Genomic DNA, 12,887 nt, shown 5'->3' on the forward strand with positions numbered 1-12,887 from the left:
CAAATCATCTCCTTCGGAGCAGGGAATGCTGAGGAGCTTCCATGAGGGACTTCCATGGGTTCAGGGCAGACCCCAAATACCCCATTTTTGGGGGTGTTGGGGCTGCGGCCACCTCTGGGAGAAGGATTTTTAAATATTCCCTGCCGGAGATTCAGGATTTCGAGGTTTTAAAAGGAATTGGCCGGCGAGAAACAGAAGAAACAGAATTAAAACAAATCAGCGCCGCCTTTTCACCACCTTTCCCATGCTTTGGGAGCAGAGAGGCTTTGGAAAACTTGGCAAAAGCGGGAAAACCCCTCCACCTGTTTGCTTTTAAATCGCGCTTTTTTTTTTTTCCGGGAAAAAAAAAAAAAAGAAAAAAAAAAAAAAAAACCGGGATGAGGGGGGAAAAAAAAAAAATCCTCTCCCACCCCACAGGACTAAAAAGCGGCCGTAAATCCCGCTGGATCTCGCAGGCCGGCGGTGATTGAGATGCAGGGAGCAGGGGACAAGGTGACTGCCGGCTCCATAAATATTATTGGGAGCGACGGGGCCGCCCGGGGCCGGCGGGAGGGGACAAAGCGCCCATTGAGCTCCGGCCCAGCTGCCGCGGGGAGCCGGGACGGGCGGGGGTCAAGGTCAGAGGTGGCCCCTGCCTGGGTTTTTCCCCCTTTTTCCTCATCAAAACCCCTTTTCCTCAAGCGCGGAAAATTTAAGAAAGCTCCGCCTGGGAGGGGAAACTGAGGCACGGGGGTTGGCTCCGGAAGAGCTTTTTGGGGTCTGTTTAATGCCAAATAAGTTCAGATTAAGGCGTGGTGGGCTCTGCTGTGTGCCCACCCCAAATCTCCGCACCCCGCGCCCGGATCCCCCCATTCCAGCGGTTTTTCCACGCCGATGGAAAACCGGAGCTTGGGGTTCAACGCTGCTGCCCCAAAAACTTGGAATTTTCGGGCTCTCCATCCCTTGGCAACGCTCGGTTTCCATGGCAAAGAGCCGGGAACCTCCGGGAGAATCTTCCAGGAGAATTCAGCTCCGGTTTTGGGGTTTTTTGGGGAATGTTTTGAGGCCATCCTGAGCCTCGCAGCCCGGCTTGACCTGGGAACAGGTGAGCAGCCGGCAGAGCTTCTCCTGGAAAAGAGGAGATGATTTTTTGGGATATCCCCACCAAAAAATGCTCCTCCCCATCCCTGCAAGCCCAGCTCGGGAGCTCCAAAGGTTTTAAAGGGCTCCAAATTTATGCAAATGAGCCGCTTTTCCTGTTTTTCCCCACTTTTCCAAGGTTTAACAGACACCAGGAAAGGAGGCGCAGGGCACTGGGACAGCGCTGGGGGCTGGGAATGCGCCTGAATGCTCAAAAATCAGGATTCCCGCAGAAAATCCCAACGGAAAGGATATTTTTTTAGTTCAAAAAACAAATAGATTTTGAAATCCCAGAATTTCTGCGCCCCGCTTGGCGTTGTCCGAGAATTGGGTTCAATTCTCTTTTTCTCGTCCTCAGTGGATAAAATTCCACACGGGAGCCGTGGCAGGATCAGGGACAGCCCCTCCACGGAGACATTCCCGGCAGAAACCACCCCGAATCCCCATTTTTCCACCCCAATTTCCCGTTTTCCACCCCAAATCGGCTTCGTTTTTTGTTTTGTTTTGGTTTTGTTTTTTTTTGTGTGTGTGTGGGTGGTGCTGGGTTTTCCCATCTCCATCTCTCCAGGAAAATAAAGGAAATTCCTTCTTTTTTTTTTTTTTTTTTTTTCTTTTTTTTTTTTTTCTGCAGTAGAAGCGAATCCTCGCAGCCCTGAAGGAGCCCTCAAATCTCCCGACTTTGCCATAAAAAATCTGTTGCTCCGCTTGTTTCCAAGTGTTCCCTATCCCGGATTTTTTTACCCCGGGAATTTGAATCCCAGCTCACTCTTTGAATCCCAAATCCCGAACAGAATGGGGGAAAAAAACCCTGAATCCGTCATTTCAATGCTCTTGTGCCGTTTAATAGGGGGGATTATAATTTTTCCTCCGTTCCAAGGGGGGCCTGGGGAGGGCTGGAAAAGCTGGAAGACCTCGTGGCCTCGGCAATTCCTGGGATTTCCGAGTCGTGGGATCGTGGGGCTGCTCCAAGAGGGGTTTTTCCCCAGCCTGGATATTCCTGTTTTGCTGGAAATGGGATGGCAGGGCTGGGGGTGAGCAGAATTCGGGGACATCGCTGTGTCCCCCCTCTGTCTGTGCCAGAGCTGATCCGTGGGGATGGAGAATCCTTCCCAAAATCCCTCTTTTTGTGCCCAGGGAGTGCTGAAAAGCAAAACGTGGATTTTTGGCGCAGGTCAAACATCCACAGGGAAAACCTGGGCGAGGTGGGCGCATCCATGGGTTTTCCATCATGGAAAATCCCGTCGATTCCCGAATTCGCCCATCCCAAATTTCTCCCCTTAGTGGTGTTTTTTGGGCGATTGTCGGATCACTGCTTGGAAAGTTCGGGAATTTTTGTGGGGTTTGGATTGCTAACCTTGGGAGCAGGGATTTTGGGAGGCTCGGGATGGGCTCCAAACATTCCCGAAGCTGGGAAGGAGGGATGGAGGGGGGGGGAGGATGGAGCCCCCCACCTTCCTCGTTTTCCCATCTCCCCCAATCCAGGCTCAGCTCCCACACGCTGCTGGGAAGAGGTGAAATTAATCCCTATGGAAATTTATTTAAATGAATTCCCGCCTGGACACTCAAGCTGTTCCCAGCCTGGCGAGGGGGGAGGGAGTGGAGACTCCCGGGAACCCCGATTGCCCCCCTTACAGCCACATTTCCTGGGATTATTCCCTCCTGGAAGTGCGGAGTTGAGCCCCAAATCCAGGTTTGAATCCATGATTTTTCCCAAGGGGTGTCTTGGGGAGCAGGGAGAAGATTCCAGTGGCTCTCGTTGTGCCTTGGAAAACGCTGGTTTTTTTGGTTTTTGTTATTGTGGTTTTTTTGTTTGTTTGTTTTGTTTTGTTTTTTTGCGTTGGTTTTGCCGCAAAAAACCTCGAGCCTCGGTTATTCCACGAGGGGGAAATGGAGCATTCCCAGAAATGAGAAATCCGGGTTTTCCTGCCCGAAATTCCTTGGTTTATTCATGAAAATGGCCCTGAAATAGATCCCAGATTAAGCAGATCCGGCTCTTCCCGTTCCTGTTGGGATGGGGCCCAGGGAGATTCCTTTGGGTTCGTGGGGACAGAGTGAACCCCGTGACCCCAAAACCCCGGGAATTCTGGGCAGCCCCCGTGGGCCCCCCGATCCCATAAAGCCTCTGGAAAGGGGGATCCAGGACATCCGAGTCCCTGGGACGAGGCTCCTTTGGGACTGTCAGTGCCAGGAAAGGGCGAGGGAGATCCGGGAATGGGGTTTGACCTGGAATTGAAGTGGGAAAAGTCGGGATTGAGAGGGAACACCTCTGGCAGGATTCCCATCCCCTTTGGAGCATCCTGGAGGGAGAGGCCGGCCAGGCTGTGGCAAAATCCCGGGATAAAGAACTTTTCCAAGAGCAATATTCCCACTGGAGCATCGGACACACTCCCACCATCCCTGCGTGGGTGGATTCAGGGAATTCCTGGGAATCCCTGGGGCCATCCTTGGGGCTGGAGGGGGTCGGGAACTTCACGTGGACCAGAATTCCAAAGATCCTGGGAATCAGGGCTGGGAGAGCCAGCAGGGAGAGGCATTTCCAGGGATGTCTGGGATGCTGCACCCCATAAACAACACCAGGGGCTGAACGTGCAGGGCGAGCACAGGGCCACCCCAATTAATTATCCCAAGCAATTAATTAGAGAGGGAATTTGGGCTCAGGCCGTGCAGGGCTGTGTGAGGAGAGGATGGAATAACGTGGGATAATGCGGGAGATGGGAATTGGGAGCAGGGACATTCCTGGGGACAGCAAGTGACACTGGATGTGTCCATCCTTGTCCCTCCTTGTCCATCCCTGTCCATCCCCGTCCCTCCCCGTCCCTCCCCGTCCATCCCCGTCCATCCCCGTCCATCCCCGTCCATCCCCATCCCTCCCTGTCCATCCCCGTCCATCCCCGTCCATCCCCGTCCATCCCCGTCCCTCCCTGTCCATCCCCGTCCCTCCTCGTCCATCCCCGTCCATCCCCGTCCATCCCTGTCCATCCCCGTCCATCCCCATCCATCCCCGTCCATCCCCGTCCATCCCCGTCCATCCCCGTCCATCCCCATCCCTCCCTGTCCATCCCCGTCCATCCCCGTCCATCCCTGTCCATCCCCGTCCATCCCCATCCATCCCCGTCCATCCCCGTCCATCCCCGTCCATCCCCGTCCATCCCCATCCCTCCCTGTCCATCCCCGTCCATCCCCGTCCATCCCCGTCCCTCCCTGTCCATCCCCGTCCATCCCCGTCCATCCCCGTCCATCCCCGTCCATCCCCGTCCATCCCCGTCCATCCCCGTCCATCCCTGTCCATCCCCGTCCATCCCCGTCCATCCCCGTCCATCCCCGTCCCTCCCTGTCCATCCCCGTCCCTCCCTGTCCATCCCTGTCCATCCCTGTCCATCCCCGTCCCTCCCTGTCCATCCCCATCCATCCCCGTCCATCCCCGTCCATCCCTGTCCATCCCCGTCCCTCCCTGTCCATCCCTGTCCATCCCCGTCCCTCCCTGTCCATCCCTGTCCATCCCCGTCCCTCCCTGTCCATCCCTGTCCATCCCCGTCCCTCCCTGTTCATCCCCATCCATCCCCGTCCATCCCCATCCATCCCCGTCCCTCCCTGTCCATCCCCATCCCTCCCTATCCATCCCCGTCCATCCCCGTCCATCCCTGTCCCTCCCTGTCCATCCCCGTCCCTCCCTGTCCATCCCTGTCCATCCCCGTCCCTCCCTGTCCATCCCCATCCATCCCCGTCCATCCCCGTCCATCCCCGTCCCTCCCTGTCCATCCCCATCCATCCTCGTCCATCCCCGTCCATCCCCGTCCATCCCCATCCATCCCCGTCCATCCCCGTCCATCCACAGGACACTGCCCAGGCCCTTGGCTGACCACACCCCCTGGCCAGGACTTTGGGACCCCCTCGAGCCACCCGCAGTGACAAGGACACGAGGGAAGAGGTGCCACCGCCTGTCCCCGAGGTCACCCTGTCCCCAAGAGACCCCACCCAGAGGACGGTGCGTGGTGAGGAATTCCTGGGAATGGGGTGGGAAGTGGAATTGTCACCTGCCCTCCTTCCAGGTGTCCCAAGGTGTCACCAGCCCCTTAAACGGACGCTGATGCCAAATTCCCGCCTGTCCCTTTGCTGGAATGTCCCCAAGTGCCCCGCAGGGGCTGTGGGGACAGAGGGAATGATTTGGGAAGGGATTTGGGATGGTGGGGACACCGTCACCTCCTCATCCCTGGTTCTCACTGGGCTGGCGCTGGGCTCACACCAGTTTGTCCCATTCACAGGTGACAAGAGTGGACGTCGTGGGGGTCCAGGTGACCGAGAAAGGCCGGACAAAAGGCAAGGCTGGGCTGGAGCCGTGGAATTCCCACCCCAGGGTAAGGGATTGATCCCTCCTCTCCCAAAAAAAGCATCTCCCAAGCCAGAAGGTCCCTCCTGAGTGTCCCCCAAGCCTCTGGGCCAGGTGACAGCGAGGGGACATCCCAGGACGCCGCGAGGACACGGAGCCGGTGCCGCCAAGCCCAAGGCACCGGGAGGACGAGGGGAAGGGAAAAAATTCCAGTGCATTAAAAGTGTTGGAAGCTCCCAGCCTGTCCCAGCCTGGTGTTTGAGTGGAATTTTGTCCCTTTTCCCTGCAGGATCCCCCAATCCCTGCAAAACTCCCTGTCCAGGGGGTGTTTCCTTCCCCCCAAAAAACTGGGTTCTCCTCTCCCAGCCCTCTCCTTCCCTGCAGAGGGAGGTGAGGGGTCCCGGCAGCCCAGAGGGGACAATTCCTGTCCAATTCCCTGTGGGGACAGGGATGTTCCCCCTCACCCTCGCTCCCTTTTCCTCTCCTCATTTCCACCCAGGACCTGGGAACTGGCTCTGATCCCTCTTTCCCGACTCCCTGGGGTGACCCTGATGGAGACAGGTGGGACGGGCTGGGGGACAAGGCCAGGTTGCTCCAGCTCCAACTGGTCCTGCTGGTTGCAAGCCTCATTCCAGCTTCAAAATTCCCGGTTTTTTCCGTCTTTTACCCGGATTTCAAGGCAAACCCAGAGCTCCAGCAGCGGCTGGGGATAGAGCACAGCAAAGTTCGGTGACTCCAGCTCTGTCCTCTCCACAGGGCGACAGCTCTAAAATCCCACCAAACCTTTCCGGGGATCAGCGATGAGCCGGGACAAACCTCGGGAAGGACATCCCGAAATTCCCAACCTCCCAATCCCTCCCACCACACGCTCGCCGCCGCCGCCGCCCAAATATTGAGCTCTACATTAAATTAGCAAGGGGAAAATAAATAAATAAATCAAGGAATCAATCAATAAATAAAATTAAAAAGGTCCGGGAGGGAAAGGCGAGCACGTCGGAGGGGAAGCGTGGCAGTTTGTTATGCTAACCGAGGGGGGCTCCGCTCGGGGGACAAGTCGGAGAGGTCTGAAGAGCAAGGAGTTCACAGGCCCTCTCCTTTTGTCATGCTAAAAGTGCAACACAGAAAATATATACAGGCAGCTGCTCAATGGAGCGTGAAATACGAGTGATTTCTCCGCCGGCCCCGGGTAATGCGATGCAGCCCCGGGACAATGCCCGGCCGCCGCCTTTGTGCGCCACGGGAAACTTTTATTTTATGTTTTTGGGGCGGTGGGGAGAGAAGAAACGGCCGCCGAAAGGGAGGTGGAGGTGGGAAGTCCCCTGAGCGCCTCGCGGTGTCCCCAGGATGAGCTGGGTTATGCCAGGATGGGCCGCGGCTCGGTGGTTGCGAAGTCACCTGGGAGGAAATGTCCCGTTTTGGGGACATTTGGGAACGCCGCGAGCGGGGTGGGGAATGCGGACCCCGTGAATTTGGCCGCGGTGTCCCGCGGCGGCCGCTCCCTTTGCTGATGCTAATTGGGAGCGGTGTAAAATCAGCCCTCAAAGCGGCTTTTGTGTCCCCCGGGGGAGGCCGGCGGGGCTGGAGGTGCTCCGAGCATCCATCTTCTTCCACCTTTCCCTCGGGTTTTTTTTCTTTTTTTGTGGCCCGGCCGAGCTGAAAGCGGCGCTGTGGGGGCTGAGAGGGTCCTGGGGCTCCGCATTCGTTCCAAGAGGGGCCGAGGTGCCGCTTTGGGCAGCCCTAGTGCAAAAACTGGGGCCGCGGGGATTTTGGGCAGCCCAGGGCATGGAGACAGAGAAGGTGATGGAGCAGGCTGCTTCCCTGGACTCTGGCAGCCAGGACTGGGTCATTTTGGGGGAATTTGGGGGATTTTTGGTGTCGCATGCCATTGGCCGAGGGGCTGCTCGCTCCTGGTGTGGGGGGCACACCGGGGGCTGCCCCGGGGGTGCGCGGGGAGGTGTTCTGGGGTGTCACCCCCCCAAAGCCGGGTACCTCAAGGCCTCGGGGGATGCTCCGGACACGGGCGGAAGCGACATCTAGTGGGAAGCGCATCCCGTCGCCAGGGAGATCGATATCCATGGCAACCCCTCGGGAACAGCGCGCCCGCCTGGACCAGGGGCACCCAGCGGCGCCCGCGGGGACCCCGGGATCGGCTGGAATGCTCGCAGATCCCGGCGGGATGTCGGTGCTGGCACCGGGATTTGGGTCCTGGCACCAGGATGTGGGTGGTGGCACCGGGATTTGGGGCCTGGAGCCAGGATTTGGGGCCTGGCACTGGGATGTGGCACCGTGGTGGGCGCTGAACCAGGGCTCGGCCGGGCAGAACAGCAGGATAAAGCCAGGAAACGATCCCATTTATCCCCCAAGGAAAACACGAGGAGAAGGACGCGGCGGGTGGGGTGGGTGCAGCTGGTCCCGTGGTGTCACCAGCAATGGAGGCACAGAAAAGATCCGTGATGTGGCACCTGGGGACACGGTTTGGTGGCAGAATCTGGGCTCTGTGGAGAGAGGAGCCTGTCCTGGAGCAGGGCAGGAGCGTGAGCAGGAAGGGGCAGCAGGGACAGCACCATGGACTGACCCCATTCCCTGTCCCCTTGTGCCACTGGGGGAAAGGAAGGAGAGAATTTGGGAATGAAGTTAAGCTCCGGAAGAAGGGAGGGGTGGGGGGGGAAGCTGGTTTTAAGATTTCGCTTCATTCCGCATTTTCCTGCTCTGCTTTGATTGGTAATAAATTAACTTAATTTCCTCGAGTCGGGTCTGGTTTGTCTGTGTGGGTCAGCTGAGGAGGGGGAGTGCTGGAGCTGCTTTGGTGGATCCCTGGCGTTTCTCCGGGGTCATCCCACGAAGGGGACGAGGGAAGACACGCGGATATGATTTATTATCGATATTATCGAGATCGATATCCCGTGCAGGGCGCAGCCGGGACTCGAACCCGTGGCCCAGCCGCTCCCGGGAGGCCGCGCCCGCGGAACCGCGCGCCGCGCCGAGCCCGCCCCCCCGCCCGCATCCCGCTCTCCATTGGTCAATTAGCTGCCAATCAAAGCGAAAGCGGTCGCGGATTGGTTGTCTGGATGGGGCGTGCCCTCGGGGGCGTGGCCGCGGGCGGGCTTCCTGCGGCCGCCTTTGCGCTGACCCCCGGCATGGTGGGCGCGGGCCGGGGCCGGGCCGGGCCGGGCCGGGGGCTTCTCACCGGGGGGTTCTGACCGGGGGGATGCGAGGGGCCGGCCCCGGAGAGGGCTCTGAGCGGGGGGTGCATGTCCAGGCTGCCCGGGGGGTGCGGGTCTAGGGGGTCCCAGCCCGGAGGGTTCCAGAGTTCGGCACGGCCGGGGGTCCCGTGGTGACCATGGCCGAGGGGTCACTGCCCGGGGGTCCCATCCCGGGGCGTCTCTGGGGTGCGCATGGTCGGGAGGTTGCTGTCCGGGAAGTGCCAACCTTGGGGGTCCCTGCCCGGGGGTCCCACGGTGACCATGGCCAGGGGGTCACTGCCCGGGGCTGTGCCCGGCCGGAGGGTCCCTGCCCGGGGGATTCGCATCCGGGGTGTCCTCACCCAGGGGATCCCCAGCAGGGGCAGGGCTGGGGACAGTCCCCATGCCCCCCATCCCCGGGCCCTGGGGTGACCCCGCGATGTCCACACACAGGCGGTGATGGGGGTGCAGGTGGTGGTCACTCTGCTGGCCGCCAGCCTCATGCAGAAGATGGCCCCGCACTGCTCCTTCGCCCGCTGGCTGCTCTGCAATGGCAGGTACGGCTCTGTCCCTGTCCCCAGCAGGGCTCGGGGACCCCCAGCACCTCTGACCCCCCTCTCCCCGCAGCCTGTACCGCTACAAGCACCCCTCAGACGAGGAGCTCTGCGCCCTGGCCGGGAAGCAGCGCCCCAAGAGCAAGAGGGACAGGTCAGCCTGGGTCACCCCCGCGGTCCCGGGGGGTGGGAGGGGCTGGGAGTGGGAAATATTTGAGGTTGGGGACAGTGGGAGTCACCCCAGAGTGCTGAGGGGTGCACCAGGGGTGTCACCCCACCACGGGGTGACACAAGGGACAAGCCAGCTCTGGTTTTCACCGCAGGAAGATGAATGGGATGATGGAGGACAAACCCCTGTCCGTGCCCCGGGACATTAACCTCCAGCTGGACACCAGCCCCATCACCGCCGTGGACGCTCTGGGTAATGCCCTGTTCCCCCAGGACGCCACCCAGGCCCCCCCCGGGGTGTCCCCAGGGCGGTGACGTGTCCCCACGCCCCCCCAGTGCTGCGCTATTTCCTGGAGTACCAGTGGTTCGTGGATTTCGCCGTCTACGCCGGTGCCGTGTACGTCTTCAGCGAGGGCTACTTCTGCCTGGTCAGCCCCACCAGGGAGACCAACCTCGGCGTGCTCTGGTGCCTGCTGACCATCGTCTTCTCCGTGTATCCTGATTTTCAGGGGGCCAGGCCGAAGAGGGAACTCCCCCTCCTTATTTTTCTTCCGCGCTGAGGCGTAAAACTGAATTTTATGGATTATTTATGACAAGTTCTGAAGGTGCCCCGAAGAGGAGCTGGTGGTGGCTTCATGGTGGAGATGTTTAGGGGCCTCACCGGGGTTGGGGTGTCCCCTGGTGTGTCCCAAATTTCCTTGACAGCCTCCCCCAAACCCCAGCAAGGTTTTCTTCATGGTGATGCGGCATTATTTCCGCTCGGAGGAGGGCGGGGAGCGCTCCGTGTGCCTCACCTTCGCCTTCTTCTTCCTCCTCCTCGCCATGGTGGCCCTGGTGGTCCGTGAAGACTACCTGGAGTTCGGCCTCGAGGCTGGTGGGTGACAGGGACGGAGACAGGGAGCAGGGAGGTGACCCAATCATGGGGGTCACTCCCTACTCATTGGTCACCCCCTACTCCCAGGGGTCAGTCCCCACTCCCAGGGGTCATTGCCCACTCATGGGTCAGTCCCCACTCCCAGGGGTCATTCTGCACTCCCAGGGGTCATTCCCCTCATTGGTCACCCCCCACTCCCAGGGGTCACTCCCCACTTCCAGAGGTCACTCCCCTCATTGGTCACTCCCCACTCACAGCAGTCACTCCCCGCAGGGCTGGCCGGAGTCACCCATAACCTGGAGACCATCCTGAAGCCACGGGGCTGGGAGTGGACGTGAGTTGGCAACTGGGCAGGGAGGGAAATGGGGGGAAAAACCCCTTTTTGGGGAGGTTTTTGGGAAGTTTGGGGTGGGAACCATCCCCCACTGTCCCTCCTCTGTGTCCACAGGCTGCCCCTGGCTAAGCTGGGCTTCAAGCTGGGGCTGGTGGCCCTGTGCTCCTTCCTGGGAGCCCTCCTGACCTTCCCGGGGCTGCGCCTGGCCCAGACCCACCTGGACGCCCTCAGGATGGCAGCGGACAAGCCCCTGACCCAGTTGGGTGCCACTGGGGGACAGCGGGGACCCCCCGGCTGTGGGGGAGGTTTGGGGTGGGAGGGAAGGGGGCAGCGGGGGCTGTGGGGTCTCTGATGGTCCCCCCGCAGGGTCCTGCTGCACGTGGGGTTCGTGGCGCCCGTGCTGGTGGTGGTGATGTGGGTCAGACCCCTCTCCCGGGATTTCCTGCTCCAGGCCCCGCTGGGCAAGCGGACGGTGCAGATGTGAGTGGGACATCTGGGGGGACACTGGGGCACGGGGTCTCCCATCCCCCAGTGACCCCCAGTGACCCCCTGTGTCCTCCCCAGTAACCCCTGTGACAATGTCCCCACAATAACCCCCAATGACCCCCCACGTCCCCTTGTAATGACCCCCCCAATGACCCCTGTGACCCTCCATGACCTTCAGTGACCCCTGTGGCACTCAATGCCCCCCCAATGTCCCCTAATAACCGCCCCAATGACCCCCACACCTCCCACTCCCCCTGTCCCCCGTGTCCCCTCTGGAGCAGGGGGGGTTCCTGTCCCCCAGCCCTGTCCCAGCCCCTGCTCTGTCCCAGCCTTTCCGACTCCTCCTTCGACACTGCCCGGCTCTGGGCCATCGTGGTGCTGTCCCTGCTGCGCCTGCTGGGGACACGCCACCACCTCCAGGCCTACCTGGGGCTGGCCGAGCGCTGGGTACAGCGGATGAGGAAGGAAGCCGGGCGCATCCCGGCGCTGGAGATCCAGCAGAAGGTCGGGATTGGGGCTGGGATCGGGGCGTGGCTCCCCCCATCCCGCGGGGCTCCTGCTGAGCATTCCTGGAATTCCCGCAGATCACCAGGATCTACTGCTACGTGTCTGTGGTGAGCCTGCAGTACCTGGGGCCCATCATCCTCACCCTGCACTGCGTCCTGCTGCTGAAAACACTGGGTGAGGAAGGGGGTCGGCAATTTGGGGGGGTTTGGGAAGGGCAGGATGAGCCTGGAGGTCACCGGGAAGCCACCAGCACCCAAATTGTCCCCCCCGTCACGGACTCAGAGATGCCTGCAGCTCCTCTCGAGGGGCAGCTCCGATCTCTGGGAGCAGGGACAGGGTCCAGGGAGCAGCTAGAGCTGTGTCAGGGATTTGGGATGGAGAGCAGGGAAAGGTTCTTCCCCCAGAGGGTGCTGGGCACTGCCCGGGGAATGGGCATGGCTCTGAGGCTGCCAGAGCTCCAGGAGCATTGGGACAACACCCTCAGGGACAGGGTGGGATTGTTGGGGTGTCTGTGCAGGGCCAGGAGCTGCATTCCATGACCCTTTGGGTCCCCTCCAGCTCAGGACATTCCATGGTTCTGTTCCATGATTCTGTTCCATGGGACTCTGCCACCAGCAGGGCTGGGGCACAGAGACCCCCCAGACCTGTCCCCTCTGTCCCACAGGTCACCACTCCTGGGGGCTGTACCCCGAGTCCCCCACCGCGTCCCCGGCAGCGCCGGTGGCCCCGCCACGCCCCGAGGGTGACGCCGGCGAGGACGTGCACGCGGTGGTGCAGGAGATCTCGGGGGTCCTGGGCTGCATCTTCACCCCCCCCTTCTTCCGAGGACTCTTCTCCTTCCTCACCTGGTGGGTGGCCGCCTGCCAGGTGGTCACCAGCCTCTTCGGCCTCTACTTCCACCAGTACCTGGCAGCGTCCTGACTGGGAGGGACTGGGATGTGCTGGTCAGAGCCCGGCTGCTGGTCCCTCGCTGCTGCCTCAGCTGATTGTCCTGCTTTGAGGACACTCGTGGGGACATTGGTGCCACCAGGATGGTTTTTGTGGCCGGGCCTGTCACCGCTGTGCCTGCTCTTGTCCTTCCAGCCCCTCATGGGGACACTCCAGTGCTGCTTTTTCCTGGAGGGCAGCAGCTCCTGGTGCGCTGGGGACACGGTGGGGACATCCGGCAGTGGCACCTGGACTCGCCAGCACAGACTTCGGGGTGTTCTCAGCTGAGGCTGAGGGGGTTTTTGTAGGGTCTCTGCACCTGGGCTTCACCGCCGCCCGTGCTCCGTGTGACTCCTCAGGCCCAGCAGCCCCGAGGGTGGCTGCTTCACAATAAAGAAGTGACACCAGA

The 12,887-nt window shown here is 60.6% G+C and overlaps 2 protein-coding genes across 2 annotated transcripts; both read left to right on the forward strand.

Moving 5' to 3' along the window:
- Positions 1–1,694: 1,694 nt before the first annotated feature.
- Positions 1,695–6,593, forward strand: LOC125317955. Its single transcript, XM_048288268.1, has 4 exons — positions 1,695–2,809; positions 4,955–5,111; positions 5,382–5,474; positions 6,203–6,593. Exons 1-4 carry the CDS (start codon positions 2,136–2,138, stop codon positions 6,248–6,250), a joined length of 972 nt encoding a protein of 323 aa, XP_048144225.1. The 5' UTR covers positions 1,695–2,135; the 3' UTR covers positions 6,251–6,593.
- A 1,931-nt stretch (positions 6,594–8,524) lies between these two features.
- On the forward strand, positions 8,525–12,887 carry TMEM161A (transmembrane protein 161A). Its single transcript, XM_048288225.1, has 12 exons — positions 8,525–8,586; positions 9,082–9,185; positions 9,256–9,336; positions 9,506–9,603; positions 9,687–9,843; positions 10,073–10,224; positions 10,498–10,558; positions 10,673–10,816; positions 10,925–11,038; positions 11,374–11,548; positions 11,629–11,725; positions 12,216–12,887. Exons 1-12 carry the CDS (start codon positions 8,584–8,586, stop codon positions 12,470–12,472), a joined length of 1,443 nt encoding a protein of 480 aa, XP_048144182.1. The 5' UTR covers positions 8,525–8,583; the 3' UTR covers positions 12,473–12,887.

The sequence above is a fragment of the Corvus hawaiiensis genome, chromosome 28 (genome assembly GCF_020740725.1).
Source record: "Corvus hawaiiensis isolate bCorHaw1 chromosome 28, bCorHaw1.pri.cur, whole genome shotgun sequence".
NCBI lineage: Eukaryota > Metazoa > Chordata > Aves > Passeriformes > Corvidae > Corvus > Corvus hawaiiensis.